Source organism: Ranitomeya variabilis, chromosome 4 (assembly GCF_051348905.1).
Source record: "Ranitomeya variabilis isolate aRanVar5 chromosome 4, aRanVar5.hap1, whole genome shotgun sequence".
Classification (NCBI taxonomy): Eukaryota; Metazoa; Chordata; class Amphibia; order Anura; family Dendrobatidae; genus Ranitomeya; species Ranitomeya variabilis.
Window position 1 is genome coordinate 581,612,346 of NC_135235.1, and position 13,813 is coordinate 581,626,158.

At 45.3% G+C, this 13,813-nt stretch overlaps 1 protein-coding gene across 3 annotated transcripts in view; it reads left to right on the top strand.

The window, feature by feature from the left end:
* Window positions 1–13,813, top strand: part of ZNF512B (zinc finger protein 512B) — a 58,122-nt gene that overhangs the window by 36,790 nt on the left and 7,519 nt on the right. For 2 of the 3 annotated variants that reach the window (XM_077252968.1, XM_077252969.1), the window contains exons 11-16: window positions 2,778–2,876; window positions 2,963–3,130; window positions 11,365–11,559; window positions 11,773–11,874; window positions 12,993–13,055; window positions 13,131–13,229. In XM_077252968.1, coding sequence (XP_077109083.1) covers window positions 2,778–2,876; window positions 2,963–3,130; window positions 11,365–11,559; window positions 11,773–11,874; window positions 12,993–13,055; window positions 13,131–13,229 — 726 coding nt within the window. The remainder of the gene's footprint in view (window positions 1–2,777; window positions 2,877–2,962; window positions 3,131–11,364; window positions 11,560–11,772; window positions 11,875–12,992; window positions 13,056–13,130; window positions 13,230–13,813) is intronic. The other variant, XM_077252970.1, reaches the window with a different exon arrangement.

Genomic DNA, 13,813 nt, shown 5'->3' on the forward strand with positions numbered 1-13,813 from the left:
GTTTCCTGACTGTCACAGGAAGGGTTTAGCCGTTTCATCAGCCATGTTAGCCTGGTGGATTCTTTTCACCATCCAGGAGTCCTTCTGTGCTAGATGTCAGCCTATCTCCCTGTCTGAGGACTCTAGGCACCAGATGTCGGCAAGCATCGCTGCAAGCTTGCGAATTCCTCCAGTCCGCATGCATTTTTGAAGCACTATAATTCCCACACTTCCACAGATGTGAGTCTGGGCAGGCGGACTCTGCAGGCCGCGGTGGCGCACTTGTAAGTAGCGGTTACACGGCCTGATCTGATGTCCCCACCCATGGACTGCTTTGGGACGTCCCACGGTCTGTGTCCCCCAATGAGGCGCAGGAGAAATAAGGATTTTTGTTTACTCACTGTAAAATCCTTTTCTCCGAGCCATTCATTGGGGGACACAGCTCCCTCCCTATTATTAGTTTGTGCTTGTTTTATAATTTGACATGCTATACTCTCATATATAATGTGACATGCTATGCGCTCATATGTTGTTATTGATCTCCTACTGCTTTTGCACCGAACTGGTTAGCTGAGAGCCAGCAGGAGGGTGTATACTGCAGGGGAGGAGCTAACATTCTTTGTATCACTTAGTGGCAGCAGCATACACCACGTTCTGTGTCCCCCTAAGAATGGCTCGGAGAAAAGGATTTTACGGTGAGCACACAAAAATCCTTATTTCATCATCCCCAAACATCCTTTCAATTGATGGGATAAGAAAAGTGTCCAAACTATCAACATAAACTTGTGCATTTATTGAAGATGTAATGACAGCCATCTCCCCAGTGCCTTTAGGCCATGTTCACACTTCGCGGTTTTTACCGCGGATCCGTGGCGATTTTGATGCTGTGGGTCCGCAGCAGTTTCCATAGCGTTTACATTAACATGTAAACCCTATGGAAACCGCAAACCGCAGTGCACATGCTGCGGGAAAAAACGCGCAGAAACGCAGCGGTTTACAACCCGCAGCATGTCACTTCTTTGTGCAGAATCGCTGCGATTCTGCACCCATAGGAATGCATTGATCCGCTTACTTCCCGCATGGGGCTGTGCCCACGTTGCGGGAAGTAAGCGGATAATGCGCGGTTGCTACCCGGGGTGGAGGAGAGGAGACTCTCCTCCAGGCCCTGGGAAGCATAAATAGTGTAAAAAAAAAGAATTAAAATAAAAAATGATGCTATACTCACCTCTCAGCGCTGCACGCACCTGCGGTGACGTCGCAGTCACATGACCGTGATGACGCCGCGGTCACATGACCGTGACGTCACGAAGGTCCTTCTCGGCACAGCAACTTTGGAACCGGAGCGCCGCGTGCAGCGCCGAGGAGATCGCGACGTCAGAGGGTGAGTATAACCAATTTTTATTATTTTTAACATTACTATTGATGCTGCATATTGCTGCAAATGTAGCATCAATAGTATAGGCGGAAACCCGCAGCGGAAACCGCGGAACAAACCACGATAAATCTGCAGGGATAACCGCAGCGGGTTTGCCCTGCAGATTTATCAAATCCGCTGCTGGAGAACCCGCAGAGCACACCGCAAAGTGTGCACATAGCCTTACCTGACATGCAGACCAATATCATCAATGACTGTGGAAATTTGCACGTTCTCTTCAGGCAGTCATCTTTATAAATTTCATTGGAACGGCACCAAACAAATGTTCCAGCATAATCACCTTGCACAATGCAGATTCGTGATTCATCACGCAATATGACTTTCATCCAGTCATCCACAGTCCACGATTACTTTTCCTTAGCCCATTGTAACCTTGTTTTTTTCTGATTAGGTTAATGATGGCGTTCGTTTAGCTTTTCTGTATGTAAATCCCATTTGCTTTAGGCGGTTTCTTACAGTTCGGTCCCAGACGTTGACTCCAGTTTCCACCCATTCGTTCCTCATTCGTTTTGCTGTGCATTTCCTGTTTTGGAGACATATTGCTTGAAGTTTCCGGTCTTGACGCTTTGATGTCTTCCTTGGTCTACCAGTATGTTTGCTTTTAACAACCTTCCCATGTTGTTTGTATTTGGTCCAGGTTTTAGACACAGCTGACTGTGAACAACCAACATCTTTTGCAACATTGTGTGATGATTTACCCTTTTAAGAGTTTGATAATCCTCTCCTTTGTTTCAATTGACATCTCTCCTGTTGGAGCCATGATTCATGTCAGTCCACCTGGTGCAACAGCTCTCCAAGGTGTGATCATTCCTTTTTAGATGCAGACTAACAAGCAGATTTAATTTGATGCAGGTGTTAGTTTTGGGAATGAAAATTTACAGTGTGATTCCATAATTTTTCCTCATAATTGAGTGATTCCATAATTTTTCCCCTATGCTTGGTTAAAAAAAGTAACCATTACTGACTACCACATTTTTTGTTCTTGATTTCTTTTAGTGTTTCTTAAAGCCAGTTAGTTGCCATTTGAAATGACTTTAGTTTTGTGCCATGTCTTTGATCTGCTTTTTTTCTACAAAATTAAACAACAGAATGAACATCCTCCAAGGCCGGTGATTCCATAATTTTTGCCAGGGATTGTAGTAATTGGAAACGGTCATCAAACAGACACATGCTGACAGCTCGTCTGTAGGGTGTACTGTAGACTGCCCTGTATAATTGCAGGTAAAATATTACCACTAACTAGAGCCAGCCCCATTTAGATACTGAAGCAGTTGGGAATTCTGGGAGATATCAGCTTTATAGATGAATGCTTTATTGGTGAGGACAAGATAACTGTCTGTCTTATAATTTCCCCTTTCCTTAGTCTTCCAGTCCTGATGGTAACCCACTGGATGATCCCAGGCAGCGGGAACGACTAAGGAAAATGTTGAAGCAGATGGGAAAATTGCGCTGTCCTAAGCAGGTATACAGCTAACCGTGTAATGTCGTACGCTCCTGTCAGCTGCCCATAACTACAGCATTACGATGATTGTGCTTCTATGACCGCAGAATTGCACGGCCACGTTCTCCAGCTTGATGGGGTATCAATACCACATCCAGCGTTGTGGCACCCAGCAGTGTGACCTGGAGAAGCTGCACTTTTCCTGTCCCCAATGTAACAAGGCATACCAGTCCAAGGCTGGGAGGGATTACCATGTGCGCTCAGAGCACTGCGCGGTGAGTGACTACTGTGAGGATGGCTTTCACTTGCGTGTTTAGGTCCACAGTCTGATTACTTCAGATACCCAGTTAATACCTGTGACTTGATGAGTATCATTACCATGTACACTTCATCATGGAGAAAATACAATCACAGTGTTGTGTGCTGTTGTTTCTAGCTTGCAGCTCTCCTTCCCCTCTCACAGGACACACTCTCATACACACTAGTCAGAGAGTGACAGCAAGTGCATCTACCTCCCTTCTGCCATCCATTATTTTCTATTATTGCAGCCGGTCCATTTGCTGCCCAGCTCTTGCAGGCAGGGAAAATGGAGAACTACAATCTGCTACTTTCCTAGTAAAATATATTAGCAGTGTCCCATCAAAACTCCTAATTGAAGCACTGTGAGAATAAAGGTGATTATGCAGCCAATTTGGTTATCTTCCCTGACCTCCACATAAACTTATTTGCTTGGCTGAGCTGCAACTACCTCGGCGTTCAGCAATTTTTCTGTACATCTCTGCCATCTCCTATGTAAAACTTAGAATAAAAGTCAGGGAGGAGGGATACGCAGCTGCAGTTTTTCTCCAAATGAAACACCATGAGGGACAGAAGTGGAAGACATCTGCTTGTTTCAGAGCACACAACACACTGAGACAAGCTTGATCATGAAAGAAACTGAAAGTCTACAGAAGAAAAAAATATTTTTTAACCCCTTAGTGACAGTGCCGATTTGGTACTTAATGACCGAGCCAATTTTTACAATTCTGACCACTGTCACTTTATGAGGTTATAACTCTGGAACGCTTTAACAGATCCTGCTGATTCTGAGATTGTTTTTTCGTGACATATTGTACTTCATGTTAGTGGTAACATTTCTTTGATATTACTTGCGATTATTTATGAAAAAAATAGAAATATGGCGAAAATTTTTAAAATTTTGCAATTTTCAAAATTTGTATTTGTATGCCCTTAAATCGGAGAGATATGTCACAAAAAATAGTTAATAAATAAAATTTCCCACATGTCTACTTTCCATCAGCATGCAGAATGCAGACTTTGATGGGATGGTCTGCGGGCGTCATGTTGCATTTGCAGAGCTCCTGATGTAACTAAACAGTAGAAACCCCCCACAAGTGACCCCATTTTGGAAACTAGACCCCCAAAGAGCTTATCTATATGTGTGGTGAGCACTAAGAACCCCCAACTGCTTCACAGAAGTTTGTAATGTAGAGCCATGAAAAAAAAAATATCAAATTTTTTCCACAAAAAATTTTCACCCCCAAATTTTTACTTTCACAAGGGTAACAGGAGAAATTGGACCCCAAAATATATTGTGCAATTTATGCTGAGTAGGCTGATACCCCATATGTGGGGGTAAACCACTGTTTGGGCGCATGGCAGAGCTCGGAAGGGAAGGAGCGCCATTTTGGAATGCAGACTTTGATAGAATGGTCTGCGGGCGTTATGTTGCGTTTGCAGAGCCCCTGATGTACCTAAACAGTAGAAACCCCCATAAGTGACCCCATTTTGGAAACTAGACCCCCCAAGGAACTTATCTAGATGTGTGGTGAGAACTTTCAATGCCCAAGTGCTTCACAGAAGTTTATAATGCAGAGTCGTGAAAATAAAATATATTTTTTTTTCCACAAAAAGCCCCCAAGTTTTTATTTTCACAAGGGTAACAGGAGAAATTGTACCCCAAAAGTTGCTGTCCAATTTATCCTGAGTACGCTGATGCCCCATATGTGGGGGTAAACCACTGTTTGGGCGCACGGCAGAGCTCAGAAGGTAGGGAGCACCATTTGACTTTTTGAGTGCAAAATTGGCTGTGGCGTTTAGAGACCCCCTGATGTACCTAAACAGTGGAAACCCCCCAATTCTAACTCCAACCCTAACCCCAACACACCCCTAACCCTAATCCCAACCCGATCCATAATCCTAATCACAACCCTAACGATAATCACAACCCTAACCCCAAAACAACCATAACTGTTATGATCCTTAGTGGTTGAGGATCACAAATTACTCCAGCTAAGTAACAAACATAGGACAAGCTCTAGGGAGGTGGCAAACTGGACTGACCGCAAATCTGAACCTATCCAAACACACTAGAAGTAGCCAGTGAACGTGCCTAAAAATCCTAGACGTCTCGAGCCAGCCTGAGGAACTAACTACCCCTAGAGAGAAAGAAAGACCTCTCTTGCCTCCAGAGAAATAATCCCCAAAGATATAGAAGCCCCCAACAAATAATAACGGTGAGGTAAGAGGAAGGCACATACACAGGGGTGAAAGCAGATTCAGCAAATGAGGCCCACTAATACTAGATAGCAGAAAATAGAAAAGGGAATCTATGCGGTCAGTAAAAAACCCTTACAAAATATCCACTCTGAGATTTCAAGAACCCCCACACCAACTAACGGTGTGGGGGGAGAAACTCAGTCCCCTAGAGCAACCAGCAAGCGAGGAAATCACATTTTAGCGAGCTGGACTAAAAACATAATGAACGCTGATAATCAAAAAATGATCAAACGAAAACTTAGCTTGTCTTGGAGAGACTGGGAGCAAGGTAGACACAAGGAATCTGAAGAGCACTGAATACATTGATAGCAGGCAAGGAACTGAGTATCCAGGTGGGCTAAATAGGAAACCAACCAAGGATAACGAACCAGCTGATGCTGCAACCTGCAGAAAGACAACACTACACAGTACCGCTTGTGACCACTAGAGGGAGCCCAAAAATAGAGTTCACAACACATAACCCTAATCAGAACCCTAAATCCAACACACCCCTAATCCTAATCTCAACCCTAACCTCAAACCTAATCCCAATACACCCCTAATCCCAACCCTAACCTTAACCCTAATCCCAAACCTAACCCTAATCCCAAACGTAACCCTAATGCCAACCCTAATCCAAACCCTAACCCTAATCCCAACTCTAACCCTAACTTTAGCCGCAACCCTAGTCCTAACTTTAGCCCCAACCCTAGCCCTAACTTTAGCCCCAACCCTAACCCTAAATTTAGCCCCAACCCTAACCCTAAATTTAGCCCTAACCCTAACTTTAGCCCCAACCCTAACTTTAGCCCCAACCCTAACCCTAAATTTAGCCCCAACCCTAACCCTAACTTTAGCCCCAACCTTAACCCTAAATTTAGCCCCAACTCCTCTAGCTGCCGGCCGGCAGATCATGGCGGGCGCACCGGAGGAAGAAGCCGGCGGCCAGTAGGGGACACAGGAGGACCCAGGGACACCGGTAAGTATAACAGGGTCCCCGAATCCCTATTTCTCTGTCCTCTGATGTGCGAACACATCAGAGGACAGAGAATTACACCTCGCTTTTATTTGCGGTCGCCAGTAAACAGTTAATTACCGGCGATCGCAAAACAGGGGTTGGTAAAAACCGACCCCGATCATGTTCTTTGGGGTCTCGGCTACCCCCGGCAGCCGAGACCCCAAAGATCTTCTGGGTGCCGGCCGGCGGGCGCACTGCGCATGCGCCCGCCATTTTTTGTCCGGAACAAGATGGTGGCCACCCATCGGGAGCCACGAGGAGCACCGGGGGAGACAGGTGAGTATCGGAGGGTGATCGGGGACCCCACTTCTCTGTCCTCTGATGTGCGATCACATTGGAGGACAGAGAAATTAAATGGGAAATCACTTTTTTGGTTTTTTTTGTGACCGCCGGTAAACGGTTAATTACCGGCGATCGCAACCCAGGGGTCGGTAAATCATGTTCTCTGGGGTCTGGGCTACCCCCGGTAACCGAGACCCCAGATAAAATCTGACTCTGGGGGGGCGCTATTCACTTTTTCCACAGTGCCGTTAATTAACGGCGCTGAGTTTAAGTACCCTTAACTGCCGCCGTTAAAAGGCGTATCAGCAGTCGTTAAGGGGTTAAATCGCTTAAAAAAAATTAAAAAAAACGCAAAATTTCGACTCATAAGAAGTGTGAAATAACACATCTATATAAATACCTAACAGGTCGCATGAACAATTAATTTTGCAAATTTATTAAGTTACAAAACATACCTTATATACTCGAGTATAAGCCGACCCGAGTATAAGCCGACCCCCCTAATTTTGCCACAAAAAACTGGGAAAACTTATTGACTCGAGTATAAGCCTAGGGTGGAAAATGCAGCAGCTACCGGTAAATGTCAAAAATAAAAATAGATACCAATAAAAGTAAAATTAATTGAGACATCAGTAGGTTAAGTGTTTTTGAATATCCATATTGAATCAGGAGCCCCATATAATGCTCCATACAGTTCATGATGGGACCCATATAATGCTCCATATTAAAATATGCCCCATATAATGCTGCACAAAGGTTAATAATGGCCCCATAAGATGCTCCATAGAAACATTTGCCCCATACAATGCTGCATAAAGGTTGATGGCCCCATAAGATGCTCCACACATTATGGCCCCATGAGATGCTCCATACATTATGGCCCCATAAGATGCTCAAAACATTATTCCCCATAAGATGCTCCACACATTATGGCACCATGAGATGCTCCATACATTGTGGCCCCATACATTGTGGCTCCATACATTGTGGCCCCATACATTGTGGCCCCATACATTGTGGCTCCATACATTGTGGATCCATACATTGTGGCCCCATACATTGTGGCCCCATACATTGTGGCTCTATACATTGTGGCCCCATACATTGTGGCCCCATACATTGTGGCCCCATACATTGTGGCTCCATACATTGTGGCCCCATAAGATGCTCCACACATTTGCCCCATTTGCTGTTGCTGCGATTAAAATAAAAAAAAAATCACATACTCACCTGTCTTCACTCAGGCCCCAGGCACTTGCGATAGTCACATTCCACGTTCCACCACTGCGTGCTGCTCTGTCTTCCATCCTCCGCACTGACTGTTCAGGCAAAGGGCGGCGCGCACACTAAGCACATCATCGCGCCCTCTGACCTGAACAGTCACAGCCAGAGGACGGAAGACAGAGCAGCGCGCAGCGGTGGAACGACGAAGGTGACTGTCGCGCAATGCTCACCTCCCCCGATATACTCACCTGCTCCCGGCGCGGTCCCTGGCAGCGTCTCACTGTCAGATGGTCTCCGGGAGCCGGCGGCATCTTCCTGTGTTCAGCGGTCACGTACCGCTCATTACAGTAATGAATATGCGTGCATATTCATTACTTTAATGAGCGGTACCACGTGACCGCTGAACGCCGGAAGAGATGCCCGGAGACCATGGGACATGCAGGGAAAGCGCCAGGAGCAGGTGAGTATGTCACCGCGCCACTACCCCTCACCCGCCGACCCTCCCGCCGACACTGACTCGAGTATAAGCCGAGAGGGTCACTTTTAGCCCAAAAAAGTGGGCTGAAAATCTCGGCATATACTCGAGTATATACGGTAAGTAAATACTAGCCTCTAAAAAGTCAGAAATGGCACATGTATACAATACCAAGACAATTGTCTCTCAAGGAAAGCCTGGATAGAGCTGACATGATATGTTCTGACCAGTGTTTCATGTTCTTTGCATGCGAATATCAACGAGTAGTCACGGTAAGACAAAAAGGTACGCTTCCTGCACCACGAGTTACATGACCCCAAACGAGCGGTGTCATCTAAAGTGCCATCATTAGATTACCATAGTAGCAGTCACATGAGTTACGAAACGCACCATTAGATCACCATATTAGGAGTCAAATGAGTCACAAAACACGTCTTTAGATCACCATATTAGCGGCCCCATGAATCACGAAATGTGTCCTTAAATCACCACAGTATCGGTCACATGAATTGTGTAATGCGTCATTAGATCACCATATTAGACCACTATGAGTCGCGAAACGCGTCGTTACATCACCATATTAGCGGTCACATGAGTTGCGAAACGCAATTTAGATCTAGGGCTGTGGAATCGGTAAGCCAAACCTCCGACTCAGGGACGGCTCCAGGTTTTTGAGGGCCCCGGGCGAAAGAGTCTCAGTGGGCCCCCCCTCTTTAACACATACCACGATTCATGATGCCCAGATACAGCAGAGAAGTATAGGTATAGTACAGATTTCACTTCTTACATGAGTGATAGCCATTGTAAATTGTGCAGTGTATATATACAGGACAGGAGGAGTGGTACTGTCCAGTGTATATATACAGGGGAGTGGTACTGTGCAGTGTATATATACAGGGGAGTGGTACTGTGCAGTGTATATATACAGGGGAGAGGTACTGTGCAGTGTATATATAGAGGTGAGTGGTACTGTGCAGTGTATATATACAGGGGAGTGGTACTGTGCAGTGTATATATACAGGGGAGAGGTACTGTGCAGTGTATATATACAAGGGAGAGGTACTGTGCAGTGTATATATAGAGGGGAGTGGTACTGTGCAGTGTATATATACAGTGGAGAGGTACTGTGCGGTGTATATATACAGGGGAGAGGTACTGTGCAGGGTATATATACAGGGGAGAGGTACTGTGCGGTGTATATATACAGGGGAGAGGTACTGTGCGGTGTATATATACAGGGGAGAGGTACTGTGCGGTGTATATATACAGGGGAGAGGTACTGTGCGGTGTATATATACAGGGGAGAGGTACTGTGCGGTGTATATATACAGGGGAGAGGTACTGTGCGGTGTATATATACAGGGGAGAGGTACTGTGCGGTGTATATATACAGGGGAGAGGTACTGTGCGGTGTATATATACAGGGGAGAGGTACTGTGCGGTGTATATATACAGGGGAGAGGTACTGTGCAGTGTATATACTTCAACAGCCGCCCAGCCCAGGCCCCCAGCACCTGTCCTGTATATATATTATATACACTGTATCTATACAGGCTGTGCTGGGGGCCTGGGCTGGGCGGCTGCTGTAGTATATATATATGTCAGCTGCAGCCGCCCAGCCCATTGCCGGCCCAGGTCACCCAGACTGTCAGAATATACAGCGATAGCATGGCACTCACTCAGGCGCCGGTAGGAGCTCCTCCGGAATCTGCCTGACGCCTGTGCCTGATAAGTTCAGCACTGCACGCAGCCACGGGTGGGAGAGTAGGGCAGGAGAACGTGCTCTCTCCGCCCACAATGTCACGCTGGCTGTGTCCTTAACCCCTATGTGCCTGGCCCTGCACTGACTGAGAAGATGCTCGTGCCAGCGCAAATTGAAAGGGTAAAAGCGGCCAGATGGATCTATGACTGTGTGAGTGGGCCCCCTGTCTCGTCAGGGCCCCGGCACTTGCCTGGGTGCGCCGGGTGCTGACGCCGGCCCTGCTCCAACTACTCAATTTCCCTGACTCCACAGCACTGGTCACTACTGAGCATGTACATAAAGTGCAGCACAGATTCATCTCCACAGCACTGGTCACCACTGAGCATGTACATAAAGTGCAGCACAGATTCATCTCCACAGCACTGGTCACTACTGAGCATGTACATAAAGTGCAGCACAGATTACTCTCCACAGCACTGGTCACTACTGAGCATGTACATAAAGTGCAGCACAGATTCATCTCCACAGCACTGGTCACTACTGAGCATGTACATAAAGTGCAGCACAGATTCATCTCCACAGCACTGGTCACCACTGAGCATGTACATAAAGTGCAGCACAGATTCATCTCCACAGCACTGGTCACTACTGAGCATGTACATAAAGTGCAGCACAGATTCATCTCCACAGCACTGGTCACTACTGAGCATGTACATAAAGTGCAGCACAGATTCATCTCCACAGCACTGGTCACTACTGAGCATGTACATAAAGTGCAGCACAGATTCATCTCCACAGCACTGGTCACTACTGAGCATGTACATAAAGTGCAGCACAGATTCATCTCAACTAAAAGCCGAGATCCTTAGATCGGGAACAGAACAGACATTTAAGACATTTCACAACTTTCCCAAATTCTTATGAAAAAACTTACAGAAAAACTTACAGCACATAGTGCATTGAACTACTGTACCTGATTATATGTTTTAGGAGTCGAAGTCGGTCCATTTTATATCAGTAAAATGGACACCGACTCTACAACCCTGCTTAGATCATCATATTAGCGGTCACATAATCTGTTAAAACGTTGCGTTTTTTTAAATTAATGGAATAAAAAAATACGTTGTTAAATTTATGGCCGCTAGAGGGCTGTGGCTTACTTTCCTTGGCATCATGTGAGCTATGGCATTTCTTAGGTGCAAGGACAATGGCTTGTGATTTAGAAAGTAATTTAGAAAGATGGAAAAATATTCCTTCCCTCTTATTCCAGGATTCTGAAGAACTGCAACCAGAGTCAGAGCAGACAGAGGTGGTGGAGGATTTTGAGAGGACCCCAAGTGGCAGGGTCAGAAGGCACTCGGCGCAAGTTGCAGTCTTCCATTTACAGGAAATAGCAGAGGACGAATTGGCGAGGGAAGGAAGACGGAGGAGAAAGAAGGAGGATTTGGTTCCTGATACCAAGAGGGTGAGAGGCAGATTATAAACCTACATGGCGTCTAACATTTACAGGTACAGTGCTTAACTATGCAAGTTGTACTTCCTTGCATAATATGGGAAGGTAAGTGAGCTTTCTACAGATAATGCCTGCTGTCATGTCACATCTGGAGAATACTTTCTGCAGCTGTCTAGTTATATCTGAGGTCTAGTAAGGATGTCTAACATGCATGTTGTGTGACAGCTGAACTACCTCCGTCCCGGCCTGCCGACCTTTAACCCCCAGCTCCTGGATCGCTGGAAAGCACTTGTAAAGGAGAACGGCTTCATTTGTTGCCCTAATAATGTGAGTGGATGTGGGCTTATGGAAAGGGAAACAAGACACAAATATTCATAGTTTTATTGTCAAGATTTCAGCTTTACTGGAGAGTCCATTCGCGCTTGAGATCCGGATGGTATAATGCAGGTCTGATCCCGGGTTTCGGCACCAAATTCTGCAAGCGAAATATACTCTCTTCTATGCTTTTAGCACTCAAAATTAATACAATTGTGTTACAATTGCTCGTAAAACAAGTTTTACTAATTTGGCGTTCAAAAGGCATAGAACAGAGTGCATTTTGCTCACACATTTACATCCAGAGAATGAAAACCTGAACAGACATATCAAGAGGGATGTGTTCAGGTTAAACAATGCAATGTGAGCTTATATAGTTACCTACAGTACACCTATTCATTATAAACTCTCCTGACAAAAAGACATTTGTTTTGCTGATGGGTTAAAAAGGTTGTTTTTATCAAAGATTATTCTCCCATAGGCTCAGTGACACAAAAAAAAGAAAAGAGCTCTTACTCACTCTCCCAGGGTCCAGGGCTACTTTTCGCCCCTGCTCTGGTCTTTGTGGATTGGCTGCAGCAGTGACCTCAACAGCTCTGCAGCCAATCACTGAGCTCAGTGGCTCATGCCATCTATGTCCACAGGTCTGCTGAGCAACTACAGGCAGCGCTATACCCCACAAGGATGAGTAAGAGCACAATTTCTTGGTTATTTTTCATCTCTGAATCTAAGGGATAATAACTTTTTAAATGGGACAATCTCTTTTAGAACATTCACAACCAACATACAAATTAACCATTAAGTGGTAAAAGTTGAATTTCTCAATATGAAGGAAGCTGGATAATATTAGATGACAACCCACTTGGCATCATTTCCATCACAACACAGAGAAAATATACTCCTTTGACTCCTGCACTTTATTTTTAGTGCATATTTGCTATACGGGACTGATTTGCACAGTGTCCATTGGGGTAGTCATCCAGCTTTCCCACGAGCAGATAAATTGAGAAACAGCTGAATCGGGTGTTAAAACTTGTAATAGAAGTCCATCTGTTTATTGGGGATTATTTTATAGGGGATATGCCCTTTAATGCCTGCAGCGTCACTCATCCCGTACTTTGCTTTGGCAGTGTTGTGAAGCAATATACTCAAGCGTGTCTGGGTTGAAGGCTCATCTAGCAAATTGTAACAAGGTACCGCGTTCTTTCTTTCAAATTTTCAGTCTCATTACGTGGTGGTCGTCATCTGGCTGCTATTTTGTTTTCCAGGGTCATCACTCTGGGGGTAAATACAGTTGTCTGCTGTGCAAGAAGGAGTTCAACTCTGAAAGCGGAGTGAAGTATCACATCCTGAAGACGCACTCACAGGTGAGGAGCCGAGGATGTGGAGTTATTCCACTAGGACTCCATGATCCTGAGAATGGTACTTTGCAGAGTCCATACTGAGCAGCTTGAAGGTCGAGCATGTGTTCCTCCACTTCATTCATTCACTATGACGCTGCCAGAAAATGCCAAGTGTGGCACTTGGCTAGCTCCCGCAGTCACATAGACAATGAATAGGAATGGAGGAGCGTATGTGAAGGACTCTCTCTCCATTCAGAAGTGACTGCAGAGCTCCACTCTTGGGATCATTGGAGTCCCAGCTGTCTGACCCCCGATGTTAGTCATTTTTTGCCTATACTAACGACTGAGAATAACTTACATATTTGGCTCAACCTCTTTAGAGGCAGCTATCACTCCATTGACTGAGACTGTATAAGAGGTTATTTTTTACCTGGACGAACTGGATCTTTTTGGAGTACATAATAATTTTTGATGGCTTCTTTTTTTTTTTTTTTGGGGGGGGGGGGGTATTTTTATGTTTAATATCGTTAGTGCAGATTTAATATCATGATATCTTTACTGTTCCGGTCTTTACAAAAATGGCCATTCTGCTCTTTTTCTAATCGTCA